The sequence below is a fragment of the Corvus kubaryi genome, unplaced genomic scaffold (genome assembly GCF_017639235.1).
Source record: "Corvus kubaryi isolate FWS band 111438036 unplaced genomic scaffold, C.kubaryi_AGA036_p1.0 136, whole genome shotgun sequence".
NCBI lineage: Eukaryota > Metazoa > Chordata > Aves > Passeriformes > Corvidae > Corvus > Corvus kubaryi.
Window position 1 is genome coordinate 9,031,459 of NW_024580670.1, and position 22,956 is coordinate 9,054,414.

At 60.9% G+C, this 22,956-nt stretch overlaps 5 protein-coding genes across 9 annotated transcripts; 2 read left to right on the top strand and 3 right to left on the bottom strand.

Moving 5' to 3' along the window:
* Positions 1–21: 21 nt before the first annotated feature.
* ARPC4 (actin related protein 2/3 complex subunit 4) lies at positions 22–2,046 on the bottom strand. The gene is made up of 6 exons (XM_042016272.1): positions 1,890–2,046; positions 1,586–1,704; positions 1,144–1,255; positions 975–1,070; positions 665–835; positions 22–236 (listed from the first exon to the last, which is right to left on the bottom strand). The coding sequence occupies exons 1-6, from the start codon at positions 1,890–1,892 to the stop codon at positions 231–233; spliced, it is 507 nt and encodes a 168-aa protein (XP_041872206.1). The 5' UTR covers positions 1,893–2,046; the 3' UTR covers positions 22–230.
* Positions 2,047–2,222: 176 nt separating this feature from the next.
* Positions 2,223–5,329, top strand: TADA3 (transcriptional adaptor 3). The gene is made up of 8 exons (XM_042016152.1): positions 2,223–2,809; positions 2,935–3,185; positions 3,355–3,460; positions 3,614–3,755; positions 3,894–3,997; positions 4,098–4,207; positions 4,341–4,526; positions 4,603–5,329. The coding sequence occupies exons 1-8, from the start codon at positions 2,603–2,605 to the stop codon at positions 4,793–4,795; spliced, it is 1,299 nt and encodes a 432-aa protein (XP_041872086.1). The 5' UTR covers positions 2,223–2,602; the 3' UTR covers positions 4,796–5,329.
* Positions 5,330–5,619: 290 nt separating this feature from the next.
* Positions 5,620–9,292, top strand: CAMK1 (calcium/calmodulin dependent protein kinase I). Of its 2 annotated transcripts, XM_042016211.1 has the most exons (12): positions 5,620–5,724; positions 6,151–6,264; positions 6,978–7,109; positions 7,334–7,408; positions 7,478–7,616; positions 7,709–7,835; positions 7,930–8,005; positions 8,099–8,211; positions 8,321–8,399; positions 8,497–8,584; positions 8,664–8,790; positions 8,868–9,292. In XM_042016211.1, the coding sequence occupies exons 2-12, from the start codon at positions 6,179–6,181 to the stop codon at positions 8,921–8,923; spliced, it is 1,098 nt and encodes a 365-aa protein (XP_041872145.1). In that variant the 5' UTR covers positions 5,620–5,724; positions 6,151–6,178; the 3' UTR covers positions 8,924–9,292. The 2 variants fall into 2 exon arrangements, with proteins under 2 accessions (XP_041872145.1, XP_041872155.1); XM_042016221.1 differs by lacking the exon at positions 6,978–7,109.
* On the bottom strand, positions 9,236–11,118 carry OGG1 (8-oxoguanine DNA glycosylase). Of its 4 annotated transcripts, XM_042016186.1 has the most exons (7): positions 10,898–11,115; positions 10,533–10,816; positions 10,277–10,456; positions 10,013–10,191; positions 9,797–9,938; positions 9,657–9,706; positions 9,236–9,581 (listed from the first exon to the last, which is right to left on the bottom strand). In XM_042016186.1, exons 1-7 carry the CDS (start codon positions 11,005–11,007, stop codon positions 9,450–9,452), a joined length of 1,077 nt encoding a protein of 358 aa, XP_041872120.1. In that variant the 5' UTR covers positions 11,008–11,115; the 3' UTR covers positions 9,236–9,449. The 4 variants fall into 4 exon arrangements, with proteins under 4 accessions (XP_041872120.1, XP_041872108.1, XP_041872131.1 ...); XM_042016174.1 differs by having other exon boundaries at positions 9,236–9,706; positions 9,797–9,902; positions 10,898–11,118; XM_042016197.1 differs by lacking the exon at positions 9,657–9,706 and having other exon boundaries at positions 10,898–11,117.
* Positions 11,119–11,257: 139 nt separating this feature from the next.
* On the bottom strand, positions 11,258–22,955 carry BRPF1 (bromodomain and PHD finger containing 1; the record flags this gene model as incomplete). The annotated part of the gene is made up of 13 exons (XM_042053873.1): positions 11,258–11,804; positions 11,892–12,046; positions 12,153–12,271; positions 12,357–12,493; positions 13,041–13,188; positions 13,278–13,565; positions 14,535–14,849; positions 15,347–15,659; positions 16,611–16,757; positions 17,087–17,218; positions 18,293–18,449; positions 20,690–21,649; positions 22,522–22,955. Coding segments are annotated over 13 exons (3,489 nt in total), but the record flags the coding sequence as incomplete, so codon positions are not given.
* Position 22,956: the final 1 nt, after the last annotated feature.

Genomic DNA, 22,956 nt, shown 5'->3' on the forward strand with positions numbered 1-22,956 from the left:
GGAGGAAACTGAGGCAGTGGATACAGCAAACAAGACCATTTAAAAAACAAGACGAGACAGGGGCAGCAGCCGGGGCCATGCTGCTGCAAGCGGGGGCTGCTCCCGCCCGGCCCAGAGAGGGGCAGGCAGGGCCCGGCCCCGCCCGGTGGTCCTCGAGGAACGGGAGCAGGCACAGGCACAGTGCCCAGCAGGCACAAGCACAGGGGAGCCACGGGGTCCTGCACCACGGCCTAAAACTGGAGAGAAAACACACAGCTGTTAGTCCCTGCTTGCAGTGCTCTGAAAGCCCTCACCACTGTCCTGGCACCCAGAACGGAGGCTGAGGGTGGCCACTGCTCACAGGGATCCATGCTCAGCTTCTCCTGCTGCCTCCCCCATGCACTGCACGACCATCTCGGCACCCACCAAAAGGGTCTCATCCCCCAAGGCTGCTGCTGCCACTGAGCAAGCTCTGGGGGTCTTAAAAGGTGGCACTTCATGAGCAAGGGGATACAAGGACCTTTGGCATCTTCTCCTCCCTGTCTCCAAGAGGTTCATTGGGTGGGATGTCACCCTGTCCTCACTAATGGGACAGGGGGGCTCTGGGCACAAGGGCCACACTGGCTTTGAGCCCAACACCCCACTCCCAGAATCAGAGACCCCTCCTCCCATTTCAGAGTCTCACATTCTTAAGGAACTCCTCTGCCACGATGCGAGCCCTGGCATTGACAGAGAGCTTCATCTCACTGATTTCCTTGTCAATCTCCTCCATGAAATGGATGACAAAGTCCACCAGCTTGTGCTTGTACATCTGCTCCGTGTGGAAGTTCGTGATCAAGAAGCTGATGTCATAGCCCTGCCCAAGAGAGAAACACCTTAGGGTTTAGCACCCAAACCACTGCCCATGCAACCTCACATCCCAGTTCTACACTGGACATCCTCCCAGTGCCAGGAGCAGAGTCAGGAGTTGCTTTGTCCCCTCCCTGTCATCTCACCTCCACGGGCTTCCTGCGCAGGATAAAGAAGTTCTCAGCCCTCATCATCATGAAGCGCATAAATTTGTGGCACAAGATCTTCTCAATCTCGTCAGCCTGGAGAGAGAAAAGGGAAGTGAGGCTTCCCCACAGGCTGAGCTGCCAGGCCCCTGCCCAAACCCCCCCTCACCTGCTTCACTGCGATGCTGACGCGCACAGAGTTAATGGAGCCCTCAATGAGGACCTTCTCCTTCTCGTTCCTGCTGATGATCACCGGCTGCAATAGCAGCTCTTTGCTGCTCCTGTGGACAGAGAGAGGGCAGGAGTGACTCAGAGGGAAGCATTTACCGGTGGGAAACAGGGAAGGGGAGCCGCAGGGATCACGGGGATGTGGGGACCTTGCTACAGGATGCTCCCGCCTTCCGAAGATGTTACTCCTCGGGGCAGACACTCCCTCGGTCCCAAGCTACATCCCCTTCCTCCTCCCCGCACGTCCCCTGCTCCCTGCCGGCACCGACCCCGTGCCTAAGGGCTAGCGGGGTGCCCAGCGAAAGGCAGGAACGGGCCAGCGGCCCCCAGGGCGGGCAGCCAGGACTCCGCAGGGTTCCCCTGGTCCCCTCCCGCCCCCGTACCTGACTTCCACCTCGGGTTTGTTGTGCCGCTCCACCACCTGCGAGGAGAAGTTCTCCAGGCACAGCGCGGCCTGCAGCGTGGCGCGCACCGCGTTCAGGTACGGGCGCAGCGTGGCAGTCTGCGGGGACACGGCGGCGGCGTCAGACCCCCGACCGGAGCCCGGGGCTCGGGCCTCGCCCCCTGCCCCAGCCCCCGACCAGCAGCCCGCAGCCCCCCCAGCTCGGCCCACTCCGCTGGTCCCGGTTCCGACCCTCCCCAGCCTCCCCGCTGCCACCGCCCCTCACCGGGCGCCCCCCGCCCTACCATGGTGGCGGCGGCGCTCCGGTCCCGGCAGGCGGAAGTGGCTGATCACCTCTTCCGGGATGCGCGGCACCTCCCACTGCGGCGGGGGGGGGGGGGGGGGCGGCGGAAGGCCCCCCCCCTGCGGCCCGGCCCCCCCGCGGCACGGAGCCGGGTGGCGGCGGCGAGAGTTCGCGCAGCTCCCCCCGCGGCCTGCCGCGCTTGGTAGGCGCCTGTCAGCGCTTCCATATTAGGGAAGGGAGATGGAGGGCGGGCTGGGCCAATGAGCGGCGGCGCGGGGCGCGGCGCGGCCAATGGGAAGGGGGAGGCGGGGCCCCCGCGGGGCCGGAAGGGGCGCCCGGCCCAGACCCGGCCCCGCGGCCTCCGCTGCGCCCCGGGGCCGGCCCCGCCTCGTCCCCGCAGCGACCCGTGATCCCCCCCGGGTCCCCGCAGCGCCCCGGTGATCTCCCTCCGGTTCCCCTCGGTGATCCCCCCGCCGGGTTCCTCGGCGCCCCGGTGATCCCCCCCGCCTTGTTCCCTCAGCGCCCCTGTGATTCTCCCCACGTTTCCCTCAGCGCTCCGGTGATCTCCCACCCCGGGTTCCACAGAGCCCCGATGCCCCGCCACCCTCCGTAGCTCCCCACTCCACTCCCTTCCCTCCCGACTTCCCCTGTCCCCGGCTCCCCCGTGCGCCCGTCGGTCCCCCAGAGCCCACTCGGTGCCCGGTCCCCACCGCCATGAGCGAGCTGAAGGACTGCCCGCTGCAGTTCCATGACTTCAAGTCGGTGGACCACGTGAAGGTGTGCCCCCGGTACACGGCCGTGCTGGCCCGCTCGGAGGACGATGGCATCGGCATCGAGGAGCTGGACACGCTGCAGCTGGAACTGGAGACGCTGCTGTCTTCTGCCAGCCGCCGCCTCCGCGTCCTGGAGGCCGAGACGCAGGTGCTGGGACCACGTTGGGTCAGGGACAGGCTCTCTGTCTGGCTCCTTCCTACCAAGGGGCTGCCTCTGGCCTGCCCCTGCCCAGCACTGGGCACAGGACCTTATGAGGCATCACTCTCTTCCAGATCCTGACGGACTGGCAGGATAAGAAGGGCGACCGGCGGTTCCTGAAGCTGAGCAAGGACCACGATGTGGGCACATCTGTCAAACATGGGAAGCCAAAGAAGCAGAAGCTGGAGGGCAAAGGGGGCCATGGGACTGGGCCTGGGCCTGGCAGGCCCAAGTCCAAGAACCTGCAGCCCAAGATCCAGGAATATGAGTTCCAGGATGATCCCATTGATGTGCCCCGCATCCCCAAAAATGATGCTCCAAACAGGTGTGTGGGTGTTGGGGGGCGTTGGGATCATCTTTGTCCTTCCTTGGAGCACCTGGCACAAGGGCTGCTTCTAGCCCGAGAGAAGAGGTGCCACAGGGGGAAAGGGGACATGTGTCACCTTCCACGTGCTCCCCTGCAGCTCCCCCTCACAGTTCATCTGTCTTCACAGGTTCTGGGCATCGGTGGAGCCGTACTGCGCCGATCTCACCAATGAGGAGGTCAGAGTCCTGGAGGAGCTGCTCAAGCCACCGGAGGATGAGGCTGAACATTACAAGGTGAAAAGCTCCTGAGCCCCTTCCTCTGTCCTCTCTCCCTATCCTCTCTGGCACTTCACAATGAGCATTCATGCCTGGGATGTTGCCATGGCACTGGGGAGGTGGAAGGCAAGGCAGAGGCTCCAGGAACTGTGCTGAGCCTTGCTCTTGCAGATTCCACCGCTGGGGAAGCATTACTCCCAGCGCTGGGCACAAGAGGACCTGCTGGAGGAGCAGAAGGATGGAGCCCGGGCAGCAGCTGCTGCCGACAAGAAGAAGGGTGTCCTGGGGCCGCTGACTGAGCTGGACACTAAAGGTGCCTCCATCCCACCCCTGCCTTTGCCCAGAGGGGCTGGGAGTGCTTGTGCCCAGTGGAGCCAGGCCCAAGAAAGTCTGAGACTGCCCTGCCCCACTGCTCACCTCTGTGCCTTTGGGGTTGCTTTTTTCCTCCCAGACGTTGATGCCCTCCTGAAGAAGTCAGAAGCCCAGCACGAGCAGCCAGAGGACGGGTGTCCCTTTGGTCCCCTGACACAGCGTCTCCTGCAGGCCCTTGTGGAGGTGAGGGGCTCCGATGGGGCCATGCCATAATGGCCTGGCACTGTGGGCCATTGCTGCCAAGACCCAGCACTGTAACCCTTCCCTTGTGCTCCTTTGCTAGGAGAACATCATATCCCCTGTTGAGGACTCCCCGATCCCTGAGATCACTGGCAAGGACTCAGGAGCTGACGGTGCTGGCACATCTCCCCGCAGCCAGAACAAGCCCTTCAGGTGAGCAGCTCAGGCGAGCCCGGAGCTCAGCACTGCCCGTGGGTGCACCGAGCACGCTGCTGGCTCCCTGCCACTGTGAGTCACAGGGAGCAAAGGGCGTGTGGTGGGCAGCAGCCACTCTCCACCCTGGCAGTGTCCCCCACACCAAGTCACTGGAGGGGCGGATCAAGGAGGAGTTGGTGGCCCAGGGCCTGCTGGAGTCAGAGGACCGTCCGGCCGAGGACTCGGAGGACGAGGTGTTGGCTGAGCTGCGCAAGAGGCAGGCAGAGCTGAAGGCGCTCAGCGCCCACAACCGCACCAAGAAGCACGAGCTGCTGCGGTAAGAGCGAGCGGGCAGGGACGGGTGCAGGCAGGGGGCTGCCCAGCAGGGCCTCACACCCCCCTGTGCCCCCCAGGCTGGCCAAGGAGGAGCTGCACCGGCAGGAGCTGCGGCAGCGTGTCCGCATGGCTGACAACGAGGTGATGGACGCATTCCGCAAGATCATGGCTGCCCGGCAGAAGAAGCGCACACCCACCAAAAAGGAGAAGGACCAGGCCTGGAAGACCTTGAAGGAGCGGGAGAGCATCCTCAAGCTGCTGGATGGGTAGCGGGGACCAAGGACCCCCCACTCGGTGTGGACCTCACCTGCAGGGGGCTGCCCTGCCTGAGCCCAGCCACCACTGGGTGGAACTGGCACAGCCTCCCCCATGCCCTGAGTTTGCTCGGCCTCCCCACTCAGGTGAAGGAGCCCAGCTGCTGTCCCCTCCCTGTGCGGGGCTGTCACTGACCCAAGCTGGGCACCCCGTGGAGTTGCAGAGGTCCCTCCCATGAACACCCCGACCCCGGCTGGTGGCTTCCACTCCCATGTCTCCCCCGCGCTCCCCGTTACTCGGGTGACATCAGCCAGGTCACTGCAGGGGCCAGATGTGGTGGCTGTGGCGGTGCAGTTCCCACGATCCCCTGTCCCTCTCTGTGATGTGGGGCAGGGGGAGATCCCAGACCCCACGGGTGGACTGGGGGGAGTGGGGAGGAGAAGGGGCTGGAGGGGTGGGAGGCCCGGTGGGTGCGTGGCCGAGCTCTCCATGTACCGGTGGTTTCTATTGCCGCGAGCACGGGCAATAAAGGTAGCCGTGTGGAGGTGATGGTGTGGGGACATCATGGGGACGGCCCTGCCCGGCTGTGGGGGTGGGTCCTGCTGGTGCTGGGCTCAGTCTGGGGAGGAGGGCGAAGAGTGGCGGGGCTGGGTCTGTCCGGCATCTACCCAAGGAACGCCCTCGCATCCCCGCAACAGGCGCGCGGGGGGAGCGTGTGGGTGTGGCCGCGCCGCGCGTGTCGCCCTCTCCGCGCCTTTCCCGCGTGTCCACGCGCGCCCGCGGTCACGCGTGTCCCCCTCCTTCCCACCGCGGCCGAGCCGCCCCCTCCCATTGGCGGCGCCGCGCGCTGCCCGCCCCCCGCCGTGACGTCAGCGCTGTCCGGCGGCGCCGCGCCGGGAGGAGTCGCCGCTGCTCCGCCGCTGGGCCCGGGGCCGGGGCCGTCGGTAAGGGCGGGGCGGGGCGGGGGCGGCGTGCCCACGCGCGGAGACCGTGCCCACGCGTGACACCGAGTAGCGGCGGCGGAGCCGCGCATCACCCGCGCCACGCAGCTCTGCTCCCACGCGTGTCCCTCCCGGCGCGGCTGTGCCAGCTGGCGGGCGTGGGGAATGGCGGTGGGGATTCCCCCGTGCACCCACGCCTGTGTCTGGGGCCCTCCCGCTGCCTGCCCGCCCCGCACCCGCCCCATGGGCGGGCATCGGGAGGGTCCCAGCATGTTTCCCCAGTGGGGCAACCTACGCCAAAACTCCTGCGTCGACACAGCTTGTTCCCATCACCCCAGGATGACAACTACCTCCCCATAGCACCCTGTCATCCCGTGTGTCCCCATGCCATCCCAGCACGCTGGCAAGCTGTCCCCACTTGTGTCACAGGTGGGAGTGGGTGGCCCCATAGGGCACCATGCCGCTGGGGCAGGATGGGCTCAGCTGGAAGAAGAGGACCGAGGATATTCAGAGGATCTATGATTTCCGAGATGTCCTGGGCACGTGAGTTGCAGACTGGGGTGGCACACCAGTGACAACCCACTCGTGGTGATGGGTCTGGCCCCTCAGGCTTTGCCCACCCTGCCATATGGAACCAGCTCAAATCCTGGCCCAGGGTGGGACTGGCATATGAGGGGACATGCTGTGGGGCACAGGTGCCACCTCCCTCTGGTGCTGGCTGGTTCCCGGTGCCGTGCTTGAGGGTGCCTGGGGGTGGTCCTCTGGCTGGCAGAGGGGTTCCCAGCGGTGCCCACGGCACCGTAAGGCTCTTAGGCTAGATTAGCAGGTTAATTATGTTGAGGCTTAGGGCCCAGCGCAGCGCAAACACACTGCCTGTCACTCTGTCATTTCCCCACCTGGGCACTGCCAACAGCTCTGGCTGGCTCCTGGGTGGCCCTGGGTGCTACAGCATGGCACAGCACAGGGCTGCCACAGCCCACACGGGGGCTCAGCCCCAGCATAGCTCGACCTCAGCAACACCACAGCCTTATCCTGCCTGATATGGGGATGGTGCAGCCACACAGGGAGGGCGGAGGGTGCCAGGCATCCTATTGCTGGCAGGGTCCATGTTCGGCCATCCCTGCGGGCTGCTCCTGCTTGCTTTTCTCCTATAAATAGCTGGACTTTCTGCCTGTCGCCATGACAATCATGGCAGGGTGGCATTGGCAGCTCCAGCTGGTGGCCCCCTTGCCCTGCTCATCCCTCACCCCCCCCAGGGGTGCCTTCTCCGAGGTGGTCCTGGCAGAGGAGAAGGCGACGCGGAAGCTCGTGGCCATCAAGTGCATTGCCAAGAAGGCACTGGAGGGAAAGGAGACCAGCATTGAGAATGAGATTGCCGTCCTCCACAAGTAGGGGCTGTCCCAGCACCAGGGTGGGGGTCCCACTCTGTGCCCCCCCACATCTGGCACAGCCCCCCACTGCCAGCACTCATTGCCGCATGTTATTGCCAGTGCCCAAAATAGCCAGTGGTGTGTGATGACCTGCGGTGCAGAGCCTGGCTGCTCCCTGTCCCATGGGGGCTGAGGTGGGGGCAGCTGGGTGCCCTCTCACCCCCCTGTGCCTCCCCCTGCAGAATCAAGCACCCCAATATCGTGGCCTTGGATGACATCTACGAGAGTGGCACCCACCTCTACCTCATCATGCAGCTGTGAGTGACATTGGGGGGCTCCAGAGGGGCTGGGGGGGGCATGCTGACGGGTGCTGCCCATCCCCGCAGGGTCTCCGGGGGGGAACTCTTTGATCGCATTGTGGAGAAGGGCTTCTACACCGAGCGGGATGCCAGCACCCTGATCCGGCAGATCCTCGATGCTGTCAAATACCTGCATGACATGGGTATCGTCCACCGTGACCTGAAGGTGAGCAGTTGAGGGGGGACACACACAGCACATGGTGGTGGCGGCAGGAGGAGACCCCAGTCACCCCTCCCTGTACCCTCCTCTCCTCGCAGCCCGAGAACCTGCTCTATTACAGCATGGATGAGGACTCCAAGATCATGATCAGTGACTTTGGGCTGTCGAAGATCGAGGGCTGTGGCAGTGTCATGTCCACAGCCTGTGGCACCCCTGGCTATGTGGGTGAGTGCCTGCCATGGGCTGCCACCATCCTAGGTGTGGGGTTGGGGTCCCCCCACAGGTTGGGGTCCCCCCTCACCGCTGCCATCCCCTCCAGCCCCTGAGGTGCTGGCACAGAAGCCCTACAGCAAAGCAGTGGATTGCTGGTCCATTGGAGTCATCGCCTACATCCTGTATGTATCCCCCCTCCCACTCTCTTCCCCTCCTGGGGGCCTGGCACCTTGGGGCTGCATGGGACCAGCAGCCCCCTCCCCACTGCCCCCTAGGCTCTGCGGCTACCCCCCTTTCTATGATGAGAACGATGCCAAGCTCTTTGAGCAGATCCTGCGGGCTGAGTACGAGTTCGACTCACCCTATTGGGATGATATCTCAGACTCAGGTGAGCTGGAACCACCAGGGCAGTGGGGCCTGTGAGCCTGGCACAGCTTCACAGTACCCGGAGGAATGGTGGACACAGGCACTCAGAGCTGCTCCATGCTCTGTCCCAGCCAAGGACTTTATCCAGCACCTAATGGAGAAGGACCCTGGCAAGCGCTTCACCTGTGAGCAAGCCCTGCAGCATCCCTGGTAAGGGGGAGACCTTTCACTGTCTGTCCCTGTCTCCAGCTCAGCCCACAGCAGTCATGGGGTAGGGAGGCCCCTGCTGACCCCTGTCTTGCTCCAGGATTGCCGGGGACACAGCCCTGGACAAGAATATCCACCAGTCAGTGAGTGAACAGATCAAGAAGAACTTCGCAAAGAGCAAGTGGAAGGTGAGTGTGGGGTGCTGGCGGGTGTTAGGGGGTGCAGCAGCCCCTCAGGCACCCCTGACAGACACTGTGGGGTTGGTAGCAAGCTTTCAACGCCACAGCGGTGGTGAGACACATGAGAAAGCTGCAGCTGGGAAACAGCCAGGACGTCCCTGGGCAGATGACTCCCACCAGCCCTGGAGAGCGGCTGGTCAGGGGGACCAGCAATGGTGAGCTCTGAGCCCCCTATCCCCATCCCACACCCCTCGGGGCTGCCACCAGGATCTCACCCTGCTCCTCCCTGCAGGGTCAGAGTGTGGGCGCCCACCCACAGGCAGAGCTCAGCATCTCCCACCAGACTGAGCATGGCCCCATGTAGCTGCATCCAAGGGGGCCCAGGGGGGTCCAGCCCGCCACGGGCCCTGTGTGGGGTGGGGGGCTCTGCAGTGCAGGACCAGGGGAGACAGTGTGGAGGCACCGTGCTCGGCTTGCCCTGGGTATGCGGGGCTACCCCTCACTGCAGCCTCACAGCAGAGTTCTGCATTGGGGCACGAGTACCCCACAGAGCCCCCCAGCTTGGGGCTGTGTCCTGGGCCCCTTCCCACACCCCCTCCCTCCCTCCACACCTGGCCTGGCACTGTCCCACACCCCCAACCCCAGCATGTTCAAGGACAATTTTCCAAATGGATGTTTCTATTTTATTGCTTGTAATAAAGGCAAGAGGCCAAAGGTGCTTGGCTCAGCTCTGCACTGAGGGAGCTGGACACAGCCCTGACCCACCCAGCCTCACTGCCCAGGGCAGCAGCTTCCCCCATGCACACAGTGGGCAGGCAACAGGCAGCTGCCCACACCCTTCTATCCCAGGCTGGCAGGAGGTGCCATGTCCCACTCAAGTCACTGTTCCTCCTGGAGTGTCCCTAGAGGGGCCCATCCCCATAGCTCTCCCAGCGTCAGCTCTCCCAGGCCCGATGCTGGCTGCTGGCTGGTTTTGGCCCTTGTGGAGATCGGCACAGAACAGGACCTGGAGTGGGGAGAGATGATGGGGTGGGCATGGCTGGGGTGGGGGGCAAGGGTGCCAGGAAGGGGGGGTACTCACTGCCTGTGCCCAGCCGGCACGAGGGCCCCACAGGCCCCGGAAGAAGTCACCTGCGGGGAGAGGTGAACACCAGTGTGGGGGACACTGGCACCATCCACCACCCCTGAGGGTCCCATGTCAGAGTCCAGCCCTGCCCTCACCTATCTCCTGGTAGGCCCGGGGGGTCAGGCTCTTGCCGCCCAGTGCCACGCCATAGCGCTGCCGCGCAATGTGCCAGACATGGGTGTCCACCGGCACCGCCTCCGCCTTGTCCAGGGACAACAGGCAGACACAGTCGGCCACCTGCCACCAGCAGTACCCAGTCAGCCCCCAGTGCTGGTCTCTGCTCCCTGTCCCACCCTCATCCTGGCACCCACCTTGGCACCTACACCAGGCAGGGCACACAGCACCCTCCGGGCCTCGGCATAGGGCTCGGTGCGGAGCTGGCACAGCCCCTCGGTGCCGAGTCCTTCGGCGATGGCCCGTGCACTCCCGCTGACGAACTTGGCCCGGTACCCAAAGCCCAGCGCCCGCAGCCGGGCCTCGGCATCAGCGCCTGCGGGGGCACAGCAGAGGGACGTGAGTGCACGCAGGCGAGGCCATGGCAAGATGACAGCAGCAGCAACGGGGTGGTGGTGGACCTGTGAGTGCCGAGAGGGATGGGAAGGCGTGGAAGGGTCGGGAATCGAGGCAGCAGAGGCGGCGGCCGAAGGCCTGGCAGAGGCGCTCGATCATGGCAGTGATGCGGAAAATGTGGTTGTTGGAGGTGCAGATGAAGGAGAAGAGGCACTCGACGGGGTCCTGCCGCAGCACCCGCACCCCTGCAGGGAGGATGCAGTGAGGAAACGCCGGGCAGGTGCTACGGCCATCCCGTGTACCTCCGTGGGGCCGCCTCACCTGGGAAGTCATTGGCCACCTTGCGGAACAGGGGATCGGCCGCCCCCCAGGCACGGTACAGGGCCGACAGCCCCACGTCCAGCTGGAAGTAGTCGCGCAGGATCCGGTCCGTCTCTGCGGCGTCCAGCTTCGCTGCTTTGGCGGGACACCCACCCTGCTGCTCCTCCTCGTGCTCATCCTCCTCGCCGTACACCGTATACCAGAGCCGGTCCCCGTCCTGCCGCAGTGTCCAGACGCGCCCCCCCAGCACACCCGTCCAGGCCCCCGGGCTGCTCTCCCACCACCTGCCGCACACGGGGGGATCGCGGCCGGCTCGGACGCGCCGGGCAGGGCCGGGGGATGCCCGAGACCCCTGGCTGGCTCACCGGAAGCTCTGTCCCGAGGAGAGCACCAGGTCCAGGCGCAGCTCGGCCGGTGGGCACGGCAGGCAGCGCCACAGGGACGGGCAGGCGGACGGGGCGTCCCGCAGCTTCATGGGGGTCGGGGAGCGACTGCGCGCCCCTGCCCGCGAGGGCGGCGGAGTCAGGGCACCGCCCGGTGCTATGCCCCGGCTGCCCCACAGCCCCGGCCCGGCCCCACACCTCCCCACAGCACCCCAGCCCGTGCCCCCACCCCCGGCCCCGCCGCTCCCCACCCCAGCTTCCGCTCGCAGCCGGAAGCGCGGCCAGCGCCGCCACGCGTGTCCGCCCCGCTCCCGCTCCCTCCCCGCCCGCAGCGGCCGCGGCTCCGCAGCGGAGGTTTATTTTCTAAGAATCAATAGATTTTTCTTCCTTCAAAATAAATACAAACAACGTCCGAGCGCGGGGCCGGCCAGGGGCTGGGCCCGGGGGGGGGGGGGCAGCACGGGAGTGCGGGGCGCGGGGGGCCGCCCTGGGGCACGGCGGCGGCCAGAACAGCATCCCGGGGAGCGGCAGGCTGGGGGGGGGAGCGGGCACCGGGAATGGGAGAGTGGGGGGGGCACGGGGGACCGGCCCCACCCCTCCCGGTCCCCTGGCCCCCCGTGGGTGCAGGCCAGCTGCACGGGGTGGGGGGTCACCGAGCCCCGTTTGCCCTGAGATTCGGCAGGGGAGCGGCTGGCGGGCACCGGCTCAGTCGCTCTCACTGGAGTCGCTGCTCTGCTCGCCCTGCACCTTGTTGCGGTGCTGCATGGCGCGGTGGTAGGCGATCTGCACCGACTTCCGGATGTTGGACTTGCGGCCCTCCAGCATCTTCTCTTTGTCCAGGTCCTGGTTCACCCCCAGAGGCACCAGCTTTGTCCGGGGCAACCACTGCCTGCAGAGAGCAGGGGGCCACCTCATTTGAGGGTTACAATCGTCTCCAGGGACCCCCCCCCCAAAGCCCTCGGCAAGCTGGCCTTACCAAGTGCGCTTGTTGTCGAAGAACAGGACAAGGTAGAGGTGCTCGCGTGCTTCCTGAGTCATCTGCTCCCCCAGCTTCAGCACCTCCAAGGGGGGCACGGGGATGGGGACGCCATGGTGGAACATGCCTTCCCGCGGCATCTTGGGGTCAATGATCTGCCAAAAGAGCAGGGGAGGGCTGAGAGGAGAACAGGGACCCCAAGAGCCAGTCTCCAGGGAGGGGACATGGATTTCAGAGGCCCCGATGATGGGCAGTACTCACCAACGCTGGGTAGGAGGGGTAACCCCGGCACTTGGCCCACACCAGGTCCAGGGCATCCAGGGAGGAATCCTCATCCTCAGACAGCCACCCCGTGCCACGCCCCATACCCTTACGCACCACTGTACAGGAGGAGAGGGGAGTCAGCTGTGTCCCCCCAGGTGATGGTGCCAGACAGGCACAAGGCTGCACAGCCATAGTACTTACTCCCGTGCCCCACACCTCGTCCCGTGCCCACGGAGTAGGACTCATTCTCCGTCCCTGATGTGTCCTCACTGCTGTCCTCTGGGAAGTTCACTCGGGAAAAGGAGGGTTTCCCTCTGCCCTGCTTGGAGGGCGTTGTGCTGCAGAGACAGGGAGCAGAGCCATCAGCAGGAGTCATGTTAAGCTTCCAGAAACTGCTTTCCAGAGGGCCAGGCTGGTGCGACACCAGGGCTTGTGGTCTCCAACTGCTGGCCTCAGCACTGGGAAGGACTTGGCAGGGGTACCAGGCAGAAAGGTGGGATGGTGCTATTGCCAGGGTGCAAGCCAGACCCTCACCCAGTTTCACCTGGGAGGACCAGAAGATGTGCCCTGATCCAAATTAGAGGCATAGGCAGGAACCTGCTAGTGCTGGCTGCTGGAAGGACCAATGACAGAGCAGCTGCTGTGCAAAGAGGGGATTCCCCAGTTTATGCTTCCTATTAGCTCTTTGCCACACGCTCATACCTTTAGGTTTTACATTAAAAAAGGCACAAACCCCACACATTTCTAGAGATTAGCAGCCCGGCTGCAGGAGGATGAAACAAGACAGGGACCACCAGAGACCTCGTCCAGCAACTCAAGGCTGAGAGCTGCCCACTACCAGCCTGGGCAGCACCGTTATCAGCAGAGCTGGGCCAGGGACAGTACCTGGTGCGGTCTGAGGCAGCACTGCTGCTGCTGCTGCTGCTGGACTCCGAGTCGGAGCTGCTCCGGGGAAGATTGCAGTCGTTGCGGTACACCAGGAAGCTCTTCTTCACGGGCTGGTTCCCACTGCTGAAACCGTTGGCTGGCAGGTCTGAAAAACACCCCAACAAAGAGCATTACCACTGCACCAGAGCCTGCCACACGCTGCCAGTGGGGCCACAGCTGCCCAGCTGCACCCACCCATGGTGGTGTCCTCTGTGGACTTGTCACTGTCACTGTCTGAGCTGGAGCTGGGGCGTGGGCTTCGCCCTCTCTTCCTCTGCCGCTGGGAGGACCCCATTATTGGCAGTTGGGGGGGCCCAATGGGGCTGTTCCCGTGCCCAGGAGTGATCTGGCTGTCTCGATTCTTTGGGGGGCGTCCTGGACGTTTTGGAGGGCCTGCAGTTTTAGGGTTCTTCTTGGAGAAGAGAACAGAGGTCCTCCTGCCAACTTCATGTGCTGGGGTAGAAGAAGAATTGGGACCTAGACCTGGAAGAGAAAGGAGGTGTCAGCTGCAGCCCTGATGGCAGGGACTGCATGGCAGTAGTGTCAAGAAACAGCTTCATTTCTTGGGAACATTATTTCAGATGATCATCCCTGACTGCAGAAGAACCTGCTTTTCCCAGTGATTAGGGGACAGAACTGGGATGCAGAGGTGGTAAACCCCCAGTAACTCATAGCAGCTCTGCCTGAAGCTTTTGCTGTGCTCCTCACAAGAGCCCAGCTCAGCATCTCCATCCAGGGAGCTGGCAGATGGCCTGTTTGACTCTCAGCCCTGGGAAAACGTTTGGAGCTCAGCAGTCAGTGCTGTTGCAACTCCCTCCCATGCCCTCAGGCAGGAAGGAAAACCGAAGGCAGCCTGCTCCACAATGCCACTAAAAACCAGGTAACATGGCCGAGCTGGCAGGGCCTGGCAGGAGGAAACAATCCACCTCATGCCCCACGTCACACAGCTGGAACTGTCAGTCTCTGGAACAACATCCAGTTCCTCGACTGACAAGGAGATTGAGTTCACCAGGTGAGTGCTGACCGCAGCTGTGAACACCAGTGACCTACCAACCCTCCCCAGGGCCAAACACACACCAGGCTGTGGCTGTTCCAGACTCCTTCATCCAATCCCCCCTGCTTGGCTGGGACAGCTCACTACACAAACTATCCAGTGAGCATGCTGGGAGGGAGCCTGGGGAAGCACAGATATCATACTCTGCATCTGCCCCTATCGGAGGCACTACAGGAAGTGAGGAGCCCCGCAGGGGAACGCACAATAAGGGACTGTCCCACAAGAGGCCACCTGCCCCGTTCCTATGGAGGCGTGAAGAGCGAGGTGTGTGTGGAGAGCTGCCCACACAGTCCTTCTGCCTCAGGAGGCACCTGTCAGGGCAGCCTCTCCCCAGCCAGTCCTGTCCAGAGGCAGCTCTCCATGGCTCCCCAGACGGGCAGTTCTGGAGACAGCATTACCTTTGCCAGTCTCCTGGCTGCTGCTCTCCTCCGCAGCACTGTCCGTCTGCAGGTCCTTCTCACAGGGGTTGTGGGACTGCAGGACTCCCCTGGCAGAGGAGCTGTGCCGCTCCAGCCCATCCCGGCCCAGGTCCCGTGGGTGTGCGAGCTTCCGCCGTAGGACTGTGATCTCCTTCTTGATCATCTTGGCCCGGCGGGACCGTCCTATGCTCTGCTTGCCAGCGTTGACCTCATCCAGCCGCTCCAGCAGGATCTTTAGCTGCTCCTCCAAGGGCAGGTGCTTCTGATTCTCCGAGAGCAGCAGCCGCATATCTTCTGGGGAAACAAAGAGGAGCAGATGCATGAAAGAAATCAGGAACTCATTGGAGCTCCTCTACCTGAAAGGGCACGAGGCACTCCAGGTTCCCTGCAGGGAAGAAGGAGCTGACATGGCATCAAACACCTGTGAACCCTTTAGGGAAGTTATCTTAAAAGACCAAGAGGAGGACCCCTGTGGGAAGTCAGCCAGTTGGGACCACTGGGGAAAGCAGGCTGATCAGCAGTGTGGAGAATACCAGCATTCACATTGTCTGGAACAAGGACACAACAGGAAAGAAAGGACACACAGACAAATCACTGCCTAGAACCAACCTAATGGGGCTGATAGGTACCTGGCTAACAAAATCAGCAGCTCTCCAGGGAGTGGGGACACACAGCCCAGCATTAGACTTAACCTCCCAGAGGAGGCAGGTCAGACTCTTGGGTGCCTTGACTCTGCCCAGACTTTACCTCTGAGTAGCCCTCGTACCCCAGGACAGGGAACGAGTACCCACCATCATCAATGTCTTGGATCTGAGCCTCTTCCACTGTTACACAGTGGGGGAAGTGCATGCCTGTCTCAAAGTCAATGCCCATCTTCTCTGCCTGCCGGCGAGCCTGCCGGAGCACGGCACCTCCCTGCTCCCGCAGACGGATGGCTGCCCGGTAGAAGATTGTGTCTTTGGCATTGTATTTCAAACAGTTGTTAATAATCAGGTTGAAATCCTCCTCAAAGTCATCAAAATTCAGATAGCGATAGGCTTCCAGATTTTGTTTCATTGTCTGAAAATCCATCGGCTTCTTGATGTGATCCAGGTAGTCTGGGACCTGCATGAGGAAAGAGCCAGAGCTAAGAGCCCAGGAGCCACAGTTAGCAGTACCTGCTCCAAGAAAACAGTTGTTAGAGGAATCAGGTATCGCTCCCTGTGCTCTGCCCAAATGCACATCGGGGAATGCCGTCTGCTTTTGCAGCTTGAGGAACAGCAACGCCTCCGGACTAGGAAGCCCATGTGCTGTGCTCAACCTGCTAGAGCGGATACGCGCTCCGAAGCATTTTACAGCTCCAGCACACACGCCAGCATCCTATCCTCAACTTCTGCCTGCAGGCAGCTGGGATCCAGTATGCCACAGGTTATTCCCTGGAGAGGGAGCTGCAAGTGCAGCCCCAGGGGTGAGGGTGAGTGCAGAAAGGTAAAACAGAGCCATCCAGGTGGCAGCACTGGCTGCAGGTGAGATGGTGCAGCCTTCCTCCCCATCTGCTAAGATGCCTCCATGCTGACCTGCTGCCAGAACCTTGCAGAGACCATGTGGACTTTGCCCATATTCCCAGGCAGGGACTCCATGACAGTCTCAGGAATTCTCTCTCCTACCTGCAGCAGTGGCAGTCTGACATCCCTGTGTCCCTGCTCAGTCAGTCACCTAGCAGAGGCCTTCAGAAGAAGACGGGTAAGAGCATGCCAACTGCTAAGGGCTGGCACTTTGCCTTTCCCAGTGGGAATCCCCAACTGCTCACAGACCCTGGGATGTCACAAGTAACACATGCAAAGGAAGGGCCAAGTGCTGTGCTCCCAGCTGTCACCAGCTCAGCTGTTCTGCATTTGGCTTATCCAGGAGGGGCATTGCTGCCCACCCCCCTCAAGTGAGTGAGTGATGCTGGGATGTGTGAGCCAGCAGCAGCTGCTCAGGGATCTTCTGGACCAGAGCACACCCTGGGCAGCCCTTGGCAGGAGCAAGGGACAAGTTCGAGTGAAGTAGAAATCTGGGGGAGGGGGTTCTTACTTCGTAGATTTCTGTTACCTCAGACAGAGGGACCGGCTCACTGAAGATGTTGCCCGTGTCTTTCTCCTGCAGCTGCTCAAGCGTCTTTCGGAGGAGGATGAGGAAGGGGGTCAGCTGCATTTCCAGTGCCACCTGCTGCACTTTGATCTGAAACAAAGGAACAGAGCGGGGGCTGAGCCCCTGGCCCCAGCCAGGCAGTGGGGACTGTCCCCAGGGAGCAGCAGCCCTGCAGGACAGCAACCCCTCTCCTCTCCTTGCAGGGGCAGTGACTGCCCCTCACCCCCGTTTCTGGGGAGCAGAGGTGTAACACCAGCTCCGGCACCTCTGCGTCCCACCTGCGCCTCATGGAGCAGCCATCTTTGCTCAGAGCCATTGGAGCAGGGCGCAGCACAAGGGGACCCGACACACCTACAGCACTCTATGGAGCCCCTGCTGATGCCCACCCCAGCGGCTCCCCAAGGAGGGGCAATCGTTACCGTCTCTCTCTTGAGCTTCTCCCGCTTGCGTATCAGCTCCACCAGCAAGCGTGCACGCTCGAGGTCATGGCGCAGGCGCTGCCATGACTTCAGCTGTTCCTTCAGGGCCCAGTTCTTATCCTCAGTGTCTCTCTGTGGGAACATCAGAGGCCATGAGCTGACAGAAGATGCGCTCCCATCTCTGCCTTCCTGACTGTGTGCTGGGGCTCTTCCCTGGCAAAGGGAACCAGCATGCCTGACCAGCTGGTCCAGCAAAGGTCACAGCTCTTTTCTTGTAACCTAGGCAGGTGATTCAAGACCAATCTGACCTCTGGTGAGAGCTAAATACCTGCCCCTTGGTCACCAAGCCCTTAGGATGTCAGGAGGTGGACATCCTGAGCCTCTGGAAATACTCCTCCTAACATGACCGACTGCCTGTAGCTGCCCAAGAGGTCGGTGCTGCTGCTCACAGCTCTGACAAAGTGCAACAGGGCAAAAAGGGAATCCCAGCTCTGGTTGCTTTCATTTCTGGAGCACCAAAAAAATTAAACCTTTTATCCTGCCATAGCCAAAACTGAGCAGAAACAGTCTCAACTCTTCTCCAGCAAAAATAAGTAAGAGTAGACAAAGGCAGGAGAAACCCCTGCCCAGTCACAGTCATCAAAGGGCTCAGAAAGAAAGATTTAGAGCTCAGATGGGGAGCCAGAAGAAAAATCTTCCTCTCTGGCACCAGACTTCACATCTGTGAAGTGCTGACTGTGGGCTGAGGCAGACTGTGGGCTGGAAGCAGCACCCGGAGGGAGCACTCCTGGAGCAGTATCACAAACTGGAAGCGAGGCCTTGGTTTGTTCCAGACTGTTTCTGGAGATGCCCAGCCATCTCTCTGAGCACTTCCTGACACAGTGGCCTCATACTAAAGCCATTTCTGACAGGTTTGCCACCACCACTGGCTAAATGCAGGCACAAGAAAGGAACTACCTTCAGCATGGCAGCCTGCCAGTGCCGTTGTTGCCTGGCAATTCTCTGAACACTGAGAGCAGAGGAGAAGGTGAAGCAGCAAAAGCAGCTGGGGCTGCCCTTTCCTCATCTGAAAGCTCATACCCCTGATCCCCATCTTGCACCTGGAGGCATCGCATGCAGCAAAGGCTCCAAGCCCACAGCTCCAAAGGCACAGGAAGCACACATACAGCCAGGGTTCCCTGCAGCCCCCCAACAAGCAGACCTTACCTGGTCGCAGTTTCTCTGTGACTGCAAGTGTGTCTGAAGGCGGCGGAGCAGGGGGACACCATTGCGGGACTGTCTCTTCAGAGTCCAGTAGCTGTGCAGCCTCTGCATGAACTGGCTCTTCCTCTGGATGGTTAAACGGTTTGTAATCTTACTGAGCCTGAGGAAAGGAGAGGAACCACAGAGTGCATCAATGAGACAAGTCTGGCTGCTGTAGGAGAAGCCCTGGCTAGGGACATGTAGCAGCAAGGCCACCCGAGAGGAGCTGAGAAGCTCCTCAGGCAGAGAGCACCCTTTCCGTGGCAGGACTTTCTGTAACACCAAGCCACAAAGGGTAAGCACAACAGAGGATGCCAGGAAATGTGCAGCCTTGCCCCTCCATAAGAGACTTGTCCTTTCTACTTCCTGTCAACTTTTGGGCAAAGCCTGGGGCAGGATGGGGTGCAAGACAGCCACTCTGGGGGCTGGACCTTTAACAGCTCCCATGGTCCCTGAGACCAGGAGTGTTAAGGTGCTACTACCCCAAAACCATTATTTACCGGGCTGAGGGCCACTTGCTGTGACAGAGGGTCTGGCCAAATGTTACCAGAGAAACTCAAGCCCTGGCAAAGCACGAGGAGGGAGCAGGAGGCATGAATACAACAGAGATCCCATCCAAGACTATCCTAAACAGCCCAAAACATCACAAAAGGGATTGCTTACTTCCTACAACAACAGATAGTCTGGAGAGGCTGTTTAGCCTTGCTCAGTAGAGTTGGACAGAGATGCCCTGCTAGCAGAGAGCCAAAGGGACAAACCCTCAGCATCTCCCCACCTCCCAGGGACAGCTCTTCCCAGAGGATGACCCAACCTGCATCAGTCTCAGCTGAAGAGGATGGGCACAGCAGCTTCATGTGCCATCACTGGCCAAGCACAGCTCCCACAGGAAGACGTGGCAATCTGGCAACAGCCCTTGAAGAATAATTAATCCCAACAGGAAGGCCTGGGGAGAGGTTAACAGCTTCTAGCTCAGTGTGGGTTTCGCTGTGAGCACGACAGCAGCAAGACCCTACAAATTGCCTGCCAACACGTCCACACATTAAGAAAAGAGGCTCTTGCTATGGAGCAAGCCCTGAGTGAGCAAAAACATAAGTTTGGGACACAGACTGTGGCAAAAAGCCTGCAGCCTTGTGGCAGAGACCTGCCTCCCCAAGTCACCAGAACGCTGCCCAGAGGGTAGTGGCTTCCATGTGCTCCCTTCCAACTGCACAGGAGATAGTCTTGAGGGTCCTAACAGTGTCCTATGGTCACAGCCCCAGCACAGCTCCTGCCACAGGAAGGAGGAGAGCTCAGCAGCTCAGGATTGGTGGCTCACCACCACAAAGGCAAATGCTTCCATGCCCAACCTGTGCTTCAACCCCTGCAGAGTGACAATGAGATCCAAAAGCATCCTAGGATGCCCTTATGCCCTTTACACGCTGCTGAGGACATCCAGACTTATAAACTACACTGACAAATTCTGGCAAGGCTCTTAGGTGCTCTTGTTGTGGGATTTGCATGCCAGCCCAACAATCTAACAAGAGCAAGGCACAAAGCAGCTGCACCTGTAACTAAAGGGTGTTTGCATCTTCCCATGAAACCACAGGTTTGGAATGTGACAGAAACACAACCCCTTGTGAGGCCTCATGCTGGGGAGTCAGCCTTAGGATCGCCGTGTTCCTTGGCAGGCAGGAGTCCTGGTGCTCTCCAGCCACCCCTCCTCACAGACAGCTTTCAGCTCCCGTGGCCGCCCAGCCCCGCTCCAACAGGCAGCACCGAGAAGGAGCAGCTGCTGCTGCGCCTGGCAGAGAACACTGAGGAAGCCCAGCAAGGGGTACGTGGCTGCTGGGATGGATGAGCTCTGCTCAGCAGAGCACAGGGATCCCAACCCCAGACCTCTCTACTCCAGAGCCAAAATAACCCGGGATTAGCCCGTTTGCCAGGCCTGAATCGCTCCCATACTTCTGTCTTTAGCCTGACACAGCCTCAGGAGAGAACAGACCTCGGCAGAAAGGAGAGCAATTCCCTCCTTCCCGCCTCATTTACTCCAGTGCCTGAGGTCAGCACAACAGGGAAGTAGTGCTGGGAACCTCCAGCTGCTTCCTGACGCATCCGGCCAAGTTCATTTTCTACTGTTATACTAACAGCAGCTATTTCCTGCCCTGCTGAGGGCCCAGAAACTTTTGAAGGGCAGCACATGGCCCTGCCTCTTTGCAGGACTCCCAGAGGAAACCACCATAGCCCTCTGTGACAACAAAGTGAGAAGTACCTGTGCAAAAAGCAACGGAGAGGAATAGGATAATGCCCACATGGAAAGCAGGACACAAAGCATGGAGGAAAGGAGAAATTTCTCCCCAGTCCAGGGAGGGTGGCAGGTCGTACCTGTGGGGAGGGATGCAGGGCACGGAAACCACAGGCGCTGCAGCTCGTTTCTCTGCCAGGATCTTCCGTGCCTTCTTCATCTTGATCCTAGACTTGGCCTTTGCTTTTTTGACTTTCTCAGAACTCCAGCCCTTCCCCTCCTCCTCTTCCTCCTCATCCTCCTCTTCTCCCTCACTGTGGGAGAGGGCGGGAAGCCTGCGCACGGAACCTGGCGGTGTGTGGATGTCGCAGTAGGCAGTTTTGCGCACACTGAAGGAGGTACCATTGGCACCCGTCTCCCGGACGGGCTCCATCTTCATGTACAGCCCGGCCTGCTGGGCACAGGTGACATGGAAGGCGGTGTAGCAGTTGGCTTTGTGACACTGGATGCAAGCCCCAGAGCCGCGCTGCTTGCAAATGTAACAGGTCAGCTTCCAGCGTGCGGGCGGGATGTGCTCGATGCTGTCAATGGGTTCTAGGAAGACGGTGTTGGCAAAGCACACCTCCGGGATCCAGAGGGCACAGACCACGTGTGCCCAGCGCCCATCGTCCGTCTGCTTGAAGGCCCCCCCCTTGTTTGGACAGAGGGCACAGTCCACAGCGCGCGAGGGTGACTGCAGGCACCGTCTGCAGAGCCACTGTCCCTCAGGGATGTAGGGCACCCCATAGCACTCCTGGTGCACAGCCAAGTTGCACATGTCGCAGAAGAGGATGACGTTGCTGTTCTGACACTCCCCATCGTTGCAGATGCAGCAGACGGCATCCTCATCCACCAAGGCGTTTGGGTCCCCCTTGTTGTGGCTCTCAAAGTAGGACTCCTTCTCTAGCCGGTCCATCAGGTACTCAAAGATCTCCTGGGGAATAGGGCTCACGCCTTCGTTCTTCCGCCTCTCATTCATGATGTCCAGCCAGATGTAATCCTCCTCATCCATGTCGTACTCCACCTCCTCATCCAGCTCCTCTGCTGACTTCTCGATGTACCTGGAAGGACAGCATGGGAAAGTAAGGGCATGTTTGACATGGTTGGAGCTGCTGAGCCTCAACTCCAGGATCTGTGGCTGAGGGAATGTTCAAATGCTCCAGCATTTTCAGCAGTAAGTCAAAATAAAGAAACAGGGACAAGGCAGGAATGTGCAGAAGTGGGAGGTGCTGCTGCACCCTAACTAGCACAGTGGCACAGCAGCAGCTTGGAGACAAAACAACACTGGTCTAAGGAGCAAGGAGACTCTTCAGTGCAAGGAGGGGGCCTGCATGTGCCAGCCAGCAAGTGCCAGTGCTCTGGAGGCAGCAGCCTCACAGACAAGACAACCATGCATGAAGGCACCATGTTTCATTAATTCTGGTTAATTAACCAGGGGGGCTCTGTTAATTCCTGCCTGAGGTATTAATTGGGGCTACTGCACCCACCAAATCTCTCAGAGAGTAGTGTAGGATAACCATTAAGAATTACGCCCACAGACAGATCCTACAGGTACTGGTGCTGCAGGGCTCTGAAACTATCCTGGCATACCTCCAAAGAGCAGAAAGAGAGGCAAAAGGACACATTTGGGTTTTGTTTCAATTTTATGTGCTGATCCAGCAAGGAAAGAGCACAGCAGTCAAACTGCTGGCAATGACCTAAGCAGCAACTGAGAGCTCTGTAGATGCACAGAACCCTCAGAACTGTGATGTGACACCAGGCAGAGCCTCAGGAGCCTGAAGCTATGGAACAGCCAGCTCTGTTCCTGGGAGAGGCAGACAGATGCCATTTCCAGGAGCCACGGGCAAGCCACTTGAACAAAGTGCGGCAAATTCCGCCTCCAAACCCAGGGCATGAGCCTAGGAGTCTCGTTGCACCCTGGCACGGACAATACCTGTAGTACGAGGTGGGACGAGGCGGGGCGTCAGGGGTGTCCTGCTCCAGCTCTCGGTACACCACCTCGGGCAGCTTCGGGGTAGTGCTGGCCGAGGCGTTGTGGTGATGGTGGTTGGAATCCTTGCGCTTCTCCTTGTTCTTGTGCTTCCCAGATTTGGGGGGGACGCTCTGCGTCTCCGTGTTCTCCTTATTGCTTCCATTCTCGGGCACCTCCTCGGAAACATCCTCGTCCTCGGACACCACGTCGAGATTATCGAAGATGCTGATGCGGTGGACGCGGCCATGCAGGTCCACCTCCACCATGCGCTGGGCCTGGGCGTAGGTCATCACCTCTCGGCCGGGCGACTGGGAGGTCTCGGAGGGGCTGGGCGACTGCTTGTTGGCGGCGCGGGCCTGGCGCCCCTTCTTCTTGTGCTTGCGCAGGGGGGTGTGC